Source organism: Arachis duranensis, chromosome 8 (assembly GCF_000817695.3).
Source record: "Arachis duranensis cultivar V14167 chromosome 8, aradu.V14167.gnm2.J7QH, whole genome shotgun sequence".
NCBI classification, from domain to species: Eukaryota; Viridiplantae; Streptophyta; class Magnoliopsida; order Fabales; family Fabaceae; genus Arachis; species Arachis duranensis.
The window spans coordinates 27,855,618-27,866,647 of record NC_029779.3 but is presented as its reverse complement, the minus strand read 5'-3'; the positions used below and the strand labels follow the sequence as shown (position 1 = coordinate 27,866,647).

The 11,030-nt window shown below is 26.4% G+C and overlaps 2 protein-coding genes across 2 annotated transcripts; both read left to right on the top strand.

The window, feature by feature from the left end:
* The first annotated feature begins 2,265 nt into the window (after positions 1-2,265).
* LOC107461807 (uncharacterized) lies at positions 2,266-3,940 on the top strand. The gene is made up of 4 exons (XM_016080360.1): positions 2,266-2,289; positions 2,397-2,579; positions 2,735-2,890; positions 3,710-3,940. Exons 1-4 carry the CDS (start codon positions 2,266-2,268, stop codon positions 3,938-3,940), a joined length of 594 nt encoding a protein of 197 aa, XP_015935846.1.
* Positions 3,941-7,441: 3,501 nt separating this feature from the next.
* On the top strand, positions 7,442-8,311 carry LOC127741302 (agamous-like MADS-box protein AGL12). The gene is made up of 2 exons (XM_052253547.1): positions 7,442-7,745; positions 8,161-8,311. Exons 1-2 carry the CDS (start codon positions 7,564-7,566, stop codon positions 8,294-8,296), a joined length of 318 nt encoding a protein of 105 aa, XP_052109507.1. The 5' UTR covers positions 7,442-7,563; the 3' UTR covers positions 8,297-8,311.
* Positions 8,312-11,030: the final 2,719 nt, after the last annotated feature.

Genomic DNA, 11,030 nt, shown 5'->3' with positions numbered 1-11,030 from the left:
CATATTATTTACAGAATAATTAACTATCAAAATATATAACTCTAATACACACTAATTATATACCTCATGCCTAGTTAAAATTAATAAAATAATTGGTACCATTAAAAATAATATTAACCAACTATATAAAATAAGAAAAAAATTTTACATATTTGAGATGCCCCAAATGATTAATAATATATTCTGTCCTCAATATATAATCACATGTCTTTTTTTTAGATACACTAGTAATTATGTAGGTATAAACTAGTTATAAATCACTCACAAATAAACATTCTCAAATAAAACTCTTATTACTTTTTTTTTTCACACTATAACAAATGCGTTAAATATCATCGAATTTTTTGTCAAAATATTATGATGATAACAAGATTTAGTGAAACACTTTGTTTAGACAACGATGAACACTTTACTGTCAAGTTTTTTTGCCGATAAATTCAATGGTAAATTTGGGATAAATTTCAAATGTTAAACCTTTTTTCCTCACTTCTGCAAACTCTTTCTCTCTCTTCTATTCTTCTCTCTCTCTCTCTCATCTATCTCCTTCTGGTCCATCAAAGAAGGTCGCGCCGCTACCACCTGAAGCTGCTGTCGCTGTTGGTAAACCACATTATCGTCGCAGATCAACATGTCGTCGTCACTGCTATTGCAGCCTCCGCTATGCCGCTGCTGTTGGTGTCCCTTGTCATCGATTGGAGGTCGTCGCCTTGTCGCTATCATAACTACGCTAAGGTAAGGTTGTTGTCCATTTTTTCTTTTAGTTGTTTGTTATATTACTAAACCCTAGCTCCACCGCTGTAGATTTTTCTGCCGCCTTTTGTCACCGCCATACTTCCATTATTCTATAGCCACCATCAGAAGTAATTTTTTCTATAATTTTTATATTTTTTTAGATTCTTTGTTTGCTTAGGATTTTGTTAGGTATTTTATTAAATTATTGATTAAATTTTTTAATGAAGTGTGCAATTAGAGTTTGTTATATTAATATAGTGCAATTAGAAATTAAATAATATTAGGTAGGGTGTAATTTAGAGTTTGTTTTGAGTTGATGGTGTTTTAAATGACTGTTAATTTTCTGAGTTTATTGTTGTCTGAGTTAATTATTTCTGAATTAATTTTACTGAGTTGATTGTTGTTAATTTTACTAAATTTGTTGTAATTTACTCATTTGAATATATGAACTTTTATTTGTTTGTTTAATTATAATTTGTGATTATGTTTATAAGTTGCTGAAATTGTATAAGCTTAAATAGATATACAATTTGAGAGATATTGATATGTATGTTAGTGGATTACTTAGAATCTTAAATAGATATACCATTTGTATAATTAATTTTTTTAATATTTTATTGTCTAAAGAATTTAATTTCAACTATACAATTTACTTAGTCATCATGAGATATCTTGTTTCTTTATATTAAATCTTATATAAGTTCATCTTTTTTGAATTTAGAGTATATGTTTATAGTGCTATTTTTTTTTGATACACAAATAATTATTTTTTTTTATTCTTAAACTTTAATGTGTGATCTTTTAACAAAAAATTATAAAAAAAATTATTATGAAAAATTGTAGGTTTGTTTTTCATTTTATAGTTCCAACAAAAATCTATCCTATCTTATAAAACAAATTGGAGTATGTTTAGATGGGATAAATAAAGAGAAAAAGCAATTTTATACAATATGTAAAAATTTTAACAATAAAATAATATATTTAAATATTTATTAAAAAAATTTAAAATACAAGAGATATTAATGAAAAATTTAATTTCCTAAAACAAGAAAGAATCTTTTTCTTCTTCTCTCTATTTCACTCTAAAATTAAATGTATTTATATACATTAATTAATAAAAATATGTATAATTTTATTTGTTTTTATATTTATATTTATTTTAAATCAAATAGAATATACATAATTGAGTTTTATATACTTTACACTAAATACAACATAAAAACTTAATTAAATCTCTACTTTCTAGTTTTTGTCACTGGATCTCAATCTTCCTTCTAAACACAACTTTAATAATGCCATCAAATCTAACGGTCCAAAACTCATTTAACCAATTAACCTACCATCCTCTCATATGAACTGCCATGATTCCCCTCCCCCCAACCCCCTCTTTATTTTTCCATTTTAGTTTTTGAACATCAAAACCCTGCTCTTTAAAATATATATATAAACTTTAGTTTCTCTTCTACTATTTACTATCGCTGCCTGACCTCATAGAACTTTAAACTTTTATATTATCATCACTACATCTGTACAATGAAATCATCATCATCGGCAATGGTAGTGTACTCTCTTCCCAGTAGAAAATTAAAATGACAACATTGGTTATTCACATTATTATGGTTAATTACAATTTGAATTTGAATGTGTTTGTGCATGTGTTACAGGAATGCTTGTATGTACCAGCATGGCTTGAGAGTCTACTATCCATAACATTCTTCTCTTTGTGCAATGTTCATACCGAAAAGGCTAAGAATGATTGCAAAATGTTTTGCCTCGATTGCAATAACCATAAAGCATCTTGCGTTCATTGCATTGCATCTTCTCATGAAAAACATCGAGTGGTTCAGGTCTATATATAATATTAATATTTAGTTTTATTTTGATTAATTAATTAACTTTTCAAGAATAATGTATGTATATATATGTTTTTTTTTTCTTTTTTTTTTGTAGCATTTTATCTAATTCGTTAGATTGGACCATTTCTTTTTATTTTGCAATGTAGATAAGGAGATCATCGTATAATGATGTTGTGAGGGTGATAGAGATTGAAAATGCATTGAACATAAGTGGGATTCAGACATATAGGATCAATGGTTTCAGGGTCCTTTTCCTTATTACAAGGCCTCTCAATCCCAAAAAGAACAAGATTTCTGCCAAAGTTGGTTTTGGATGCAACACTAACTGTGTGATGTGCACAAGGATCATCGTTCAGCCTCATGTTTTTTGCTCTTTAGAGTGCAAGGTTTAATTTAATTTAATTCAATTTAATTTATTTTATTATTATTTATTAGAAACATATAACCAATTACGTTACATTCTTTTATTAGATTAAATTTTTGGAAGAAATGATATCATCATAACATAATATTAATATTAGAATTCTATTTCTAAAAAATCTAAAATTCGTTTCTTGATAAACAAAAAAAATATTGCATAAACTTTTAGGAGAAGTATACTTTTATAAAAAAAATTTACATTATTATTATTATTGAACAATTTTACATTGTTATCAAATTATATTATTTACATATTTTTATGAAGGCATTATTAAAGTTACACAATTATTTAGGTGTTTTTAAAAAATTAGAGAATAAATAACCCTTTTCTGATATATTATAACATAATAAGTCTAATTATACATGTATTTAATATATAAAAATTATATATATTTTATTTAAATATAGAATATTATATTTGAATTAAACTAATTTATTGCAGTATTTTCATTCTTATGGAATTATAAAAAACTTGGAAATACTTGAATAATTCTAAAGTAGAGTACGTAATATTAGATGACCAATAAAATTTAATATTTAACCAACTCTAAATATTAAAGATTAAATTTTAATTTTTAATAATATAAAAATAAAATATTGACTCACATTAATAAAAAGTGTTGATCTTCTAATATTTAATTTCTCTTTCAAAATATGGATATTGATTGGTTGTTATTGTGTGTTTGGTGTGACAATATTAGCTTATGTGGACAAAGCAGAGTGAGAGTGAAAGCTTTGCAATAGAAGGAATTTCAAGAACCATGTTATCAGCAGAGGAAGAGGAAGAATTGCACAAAAAGCTTGAACCAGAAAGACTTCTTGAACGCCGACAACGGCCTTCTCCGTGTGCTCAGCCGCTGCCGCCGCCGCCGTTCAATAATGCAAATTCTAGGAAAAGAAAGGGAATACCTCGAAGGTCTCCTCTTATGTAGATGTAAGCCCTCCTTGCAATCTTACCATGATTCATATTCCTTAGCTTGTTGGACAGCTTCAATTTTAAGAACAAAATCTTATATTGAATGTATCCTTTTTAGATTTTGTATGTTTTTCTATTAGCGTGTGATTAATTAGTGGATATATCACTAATGAAGATTTTCTATGATCACTTAAATGAATTTAAGTAGTAGATTCCATATTTAAGCAAACATACAATGAATTGAATGAAGATTGAAATCAAGATCTTAAGGGAAATGAAGATTCTCAACCACCAATTAATATACCAATTGTATTAATAATCTCATTTTATCACATCAATTGATTACACACTTGTATATTAAAATTAAAAATCCCTGCCAAATTTAAATTCAAAATCTCCTTTTATCCAGTTTGCATGCGGCAGAAAATTTCCCACTATTGTTTTTGTTTTGTTATAGTTATATTTGGCCAAAAACCATAGTTATTTAATTAAAAAAGTATAGGGTACAAATATATTATCTGTTAATTTATTATCAATATTTATTATATTTTAAACAAATGTATAAAAAGATACATTCAGAAAATACATTTATAAAGATATTTCTATTAGACACATCCATAAAAAAAATATTTTTATTAGACACATCTACAAAGACACTTCCATTAAATACAGTCATAAACAAGAGTTGGCAGGAGTTGTCAGAAATATTATTAGTATCGTAGCGGCGTAGCGGAATTGTATTTAATTTAATTTTATTGTGTCCATGAAAAGTTATACCACACACGTGCATTAGAAAGAAGCTTGACGATATTATTCTAAAAAGAGAATTGATGAAGAAGATTCAAAACTCTAAAATGAAATGAAAAGACTTGTATCACTTTAATTCAAAGAACAGCCAAATTATAATTGTCTGTATCATCTTGATTTTTCAAAAACAATTAATTAACTGATTTTGCGGCTAAAAATACTGCTTCAAGTGTGCAGAATTAGTGCGCAAGAATATATGGAATAACTTCAGCCTTGGAATGAGTTTCATCATTTTCTATGCTCAGATAGAAACCAAGCTAATTAGTTGGGTTTTTTTTTTCTTTTATATATAGACACCAAAAGAAAAAAATGGTGAATAGTTTATAATCAATTTTCAATTACTATTAAAAATAACATAATTAACTAAGTATTTCCTCTATCTCGCTCTTTCTGTTTGAATGAGAAAAATTGAAAATATAATTTTTAATAAAGTTTCTAGATGTCCAGTTACACCTAATCTAACACGTTAAGCATGTTATATGTGTATATTATCTTAATGGATTTTGTTAGAAATTAAATTTTATTTTTTTAAACTAATAATCAACTAATAAATTAGTGGATAAGCAAAAATTAAGAATTTAAATTGTTATTGTAAAGAGAGAAAGTGAAATCTAAAACGAAAACAAAATATTAATTAATCATTAATCGAAAAAAGTTGTGTCTTAATTTGTTTCCTATTTGAATTATATTTTCATTAATTGAACGATCAAATATACATTTATTACATTTATCTGTTACATATAACAATATTATACAGTGCATCTAGCGAAAAATTACATGCATATCAATACAAGTATGCATTGACTGAATCATTCTTTGTTTGGTATCGTCATAATGGCAAATTAAGACAACGTATATTTTACCAAATTTTAAAAAATGGGTGGTTAATTATATATAAGCGTCATTAGAATTTATTATTTTTATATTAATTAATTATTAATATTTAAAAATATAAAATAAAATATATTATTAAATTATTAGACTAAATAAATTAAATTATGGCTTAAATGATAACCAAAAATTAAATTCTGATCGCTCATATATAGCATTTCTCTTCATGCTAATTAATATAGATTCAATTTTTATGTATTATCAACGAAAAAAATAAACATATAACTATTTAAAAATAATATTTAATTTGATTTTTAAATTTGTATGAGTCTTAATTTAATTTCTAAAATTTTAATTGTCTCTATTTAGTTTTTAAACTTTATTAACGTGATTCATATTAATATCTCTAAAATAATTTTTGATGCAAAGACATTAACCGAATGTTGACGTAGATAATCAAATGCCATACTAGATTCTTTAAAGAGTCGTTGTTTTAGTTTTGACACTCGAATAACCTAAAAATAACATCGTAAGTGGTATTTGTTGAAAACTTTCTTTCTCAGAACAAGTGCTATAGTTTTATTTTTAGACTATTTGAACGTTAAAACTAAAATAGTATCATTTTACAAGTTACAACATAATATTTACGTCAGTCTTCTATTAATGCTGGTGTTAAATGAGGTGTGGACTAATGCAAGTCACGTTTATAAAGTTTAGAGACTAAAAAGACTATTGAAATTTTAGAAACTAAATGAAGACTCGCGTATAAGTTCAGGACTAAATTAAGTATTAACTCAACTATTTAATTATGTATTATTATATCAATAAAAATAATTATACAATTATATTACATATACGTAAAAATGAAGTACTAAATCAGTCATTAGTATAAAATATATGTTAAAATATAAATATACATTAAAAATAAATTAAACTATATCTGTATATAAATACAATAGTTGCTGATTGTGATTTGCGAATAACATTTTTGGAAAAAGATTTTTGTCAAATACTTTATTATATATACACTTGGTGGCACTCAGCTTTCTTCAGAAGCAATAAAAGCTACTTTTTTGTGACTAATATAATTCTAATATTCAGTTGGAATGAATGACGGGACCGAATTCCAATGGCAAGAAAGAAAATAAAAAATTCGGATTTTGACTATATGCAACAATGATATTAATACTATATAATATGATTTGATTCCTCGTCCTGTAGTTCAGCTTAGAGTGCGCCAGAACTAATCTCATCAAAGTAAAAAATAAAAAATAAAAAATAAAAAGATGTATCAGGTTAAGATATTACAACAATTGAGCTTAAATTAAACCCGTTTCACGCTTTATAAGGTTCTACTTTACCAGATTCTTGATTATATTCCACCACGGTTTGGCAATTTATAATTTTTAATCTAATGTTAGTAACATGAAAAAAGCAGTTTCTAATAATAATAGGGTTCTAAGTGCAAAACAGAACAGAACAAAAACAGAACAGAGTGTAGTATTATGATTATGATTATTATAATTATGGAAGAGCATATATACTATGGAAAATTGAAATTGTGGCCTTGGTAGTTGGTATGCAAAGGGAGATTTTTATTTTGTTGGCAATATAATACGATAATAAAGGCTGCACATAAATTATTTAAGTTGAAAAATGAAATGAACCATATTCTATGGTTAAAATGACCAGATCAACTTTGGTATCACATGCTTTGAGTGATGTGATCCATTATGAAATAAAATTGGAACCAATTGATGACTAAACATTAAAGAAAGGTTAGTGAGGTGTAAAGTAATAATATTAGCAATATAATGTAAGTGATGATTCCCTTGTTGATCACAAGGTGAGGTTATATATAAGGGGTTGGAAGAAAGCAAGATTGAAGCAATTTGGTTAGAAAAAGTTTGAATAGATAAAGAGGTACTACGTACCTGGTTGCAGCAACCTCGAAGCTAGTTCAAACTAGTGGGAGGTTGTGTGCAGAGAAAGCGCACATCAATGGCTCGTGGAAGAATTCAGTTGAAGAGAATAGAGAACCCGGTTCACAGGCAAGTTACCTTCTGCAAGCGCCGAGCTGGGCTTCTCAAGAAGGCTAAGGAGCTCTCTGTCCTTTGCGACGCTGAAATTGGCCTTGTCATTTTCTCCGCTCATGGCAAGCTCTATGAACTCGCCACTAAAGGGTATTACTGTTACTGCTTTTACATTGCGGTTACGGAACAATCTGTTGATAGTTGAGATCTGTTAGACAATTTGATAGATTTGATTAAATTATTATTTAATAATTTTCAACTATCAACTTTATATGAAAATAATTGCACGTGAGTTTTTACTATGTATTATTGTCTATTTAGAAGTATGTGTGTGTACAACCATAAGATTCTTGCATGCATGCATATATTAATAGGTGAAAACTCAAGTGCAGTCGACTTCACGTGAAGTTGATAGCTGAAATTGTTAGATGGTTTGAAGTCGACTTCACGTAATGTTGACTGTACCTGTATTAATATTATGGTTTGTACATTTAACTTGTGTGATAATAATAACAATAATAATAATAATAATGTGTACGTACATGTTTATATGTGGAAAAATAAGAACCATGCAAGGAGTGATAGAGAGGTACATGAAGTTTACTGGGGCGGCTCAGCCTGAAGAACCACCAACTGAACCGCATCATCATCCTCTTGTATGTCTCATCTCTCTCTCTTTCTCTTTTATGTTAATTAAGTAGCTACTAAGTGTCATGTTATTATTGCTAGCTGCATAGACCAAAGGAGAATTAAGGAAATTAATTAAAGGCAATAAAGCAAATATGCTGTTAATTAAAGAGGGAAAAGAATATGGGAATATAGCAATTTATTGATGTTGTCCTTTAATTTTGTTTAGTATTATGAGGAGTGGTGTGGTATTAGATGCGGCTTGGTGCATTAAGTCACGGAATAAAAATAAAAATATATAATAATGAGTATAGTGATATGTGATTGCACTAAAATAATAATAATACATATGTGGTAAAAGTTGTGATCATGGAATGTTTTCTTGTCTGCACTCTCCATTACCCTTTTGACAGATAGGGCCTAATTATATATTATTCTATAATAACCATACAACCTTGTAATTCTATGAGACCTGCCATATATAAGGACTTCTCTTGCTTACCAATTAAGTTAAGGTGGTTTCTAATTATGTTGTAACGAATTCATGATATAAAAAGATATTAACAAATAACAATATAATGGGAAATAAAGAAGAGATCATGTTTATGATATGTCATTTTCTCATGCATCCACTATATAATGTGATCTTTAGTGCTATACACACACATTTTATTTGTCACTCATTTTTTGAGTATATATATTACTGCTAAATTAACAGCTTCCATGAATCATAATCAACAACAAAAACCAATAATTACAGCTAAAATCAATAACAGAAGTATTTATGTTAGGGTCTCAAACCAGTTCTTACAGTTTATTAATTAATTTATTTGAGTCTACCAATCTAGTTTGCAAACCTAGAGTTAATACAACCAAGGAAAATATGCATGATTTGATGATATACTATGTCATTGAATATTATTTTATTTTTTTAATGCCTAGAATAATAGTTCCTAATTCAACTTTAAAACAATCTTTAGTTTCAATTTATTATTGCAAGTAGTGCACTTTTATACATTATGAAGAGAGTTGCACGTAGTACTAAAAAGGAAGAAAAGTTTCATATTCATTATTATATATTAAATTAGACTGTTGCTTGTGTATATGTAGCTGGATCTTTTAAATAATATTGAGATTAACTAAACTACTAAAAATATCCCAGCAAAGATTTAGATGTTTATAAAATTATTTTTAAAAGATTAAAATAACAAAAATATTCACAAAAGATATGAAAATGTATGTGATCAAAATAATCAAATACTTGATATATATTTTAAAAAGGAATTTTAAAGATCGAATTTCGATATAAGCATAACCAAACCAATAAAATGTTTTCATCTTTAAATTTTATAGTTTTGAGCCAAGTAAATTTTTTTTGCTTTATTTTAATAGCCAATTTTTTTTAAAACAATAAAAAAAGATGTTTAGAAATGAGTTTCGTTTATATGCATCTTCTAAATCATTGTCCGTATATTTTCAAAAAATAAAACAAGTTATTTATTAAATATAAAATTTATTTATCGCTTATAAAAAAAAATAATTTTATCATGTTTTCTAAATTTTATAGAATGTTTTTATATTTTAATCATGTCTCATCGAGTAAGAGTTTTTTTGAATTTATATGTATTTAATATAGGTATTCTTTTTTTTTTTTTGTCTTAACATAGATAAAAAAAATGTGAAGATTCACATACAATATATTTGACTAAATTATAATATAACAAATTTTAATTATTATAATCAACGTATAACACCCCTTCTTTTGTGACAAACAATTTCGTGATAGGAGAAGAACATTTTGACAGAAGAAAGTTTTGATAAATGAATTTATCTCGATCTCTAAGGCACAAATATATGTGAATTCTACTCAACCCCCTCTAAAATAACATGTAAGTTACCATTCATGATGTGTTACACTCTAATTGGCCAGTATCTTAACTATAGTTAGATTATTTTATAATTTATGGTTTGAGATGGGTAATGATATAATTTCTTAAAATATTAAAACTTCACTCCCATTAATTGAAGCATATCTTCACTTCTCCATTCTTTTTTCATCATGTAGCTTCGGTCCTTCCAAGTATCGTCGTCGCTGCGGTGGTGACAAGAAGTAGCGCTGACGTCGTTGCGATCTACTGCCTTCTCACGCAATCTCCTTTTTTAATGGATCATTCCTTAACGACGTTGTTGAATTTCCATTACCTGTTCTTCCCCGTCATCGCTATCTCCAGTCGTCTTCACTCTATCCTTTTTTTCTGCCGTGGATCACTTCTTACCAACATAATTAATGGTTAGTTTAGTTATTAAATTTTTTCATTAAAAAATATATTTTTATTTAATTACATGATCAAATATATATTGATAGGTAAAATATAATATAATAAAATAAATTTATTTAGAATACTTAAAAGTATAATTAAAATCGTGAACATATAAATATAATAATAAATTTGTATTCTAAACAAGTAAACATATTTGTTTATCATACATAAATTATTTAAAAATAAATATATTATTAAAATTAATAATACAAATTTAAAATGATAAAATCCAATTTTTTACCGTATTCTTTTTATAGTATTTTTATTCTTTTAATTTTCAATTTATTAGTATTTTATTATTTAATTAATAATTAAAAAAATATTTTTATGAGAAATTATTTTTTGTATTATCTTAAAGAAGAGACCAATACAACAGTTTAAAAAAATCTAAAAATGATATTTTAAATAAAAAGTATTTAATATTAAAATTTTTAAATACAAAAATAAATTATATAAATATTAAAGAGATAAAACAAAAAATACATGC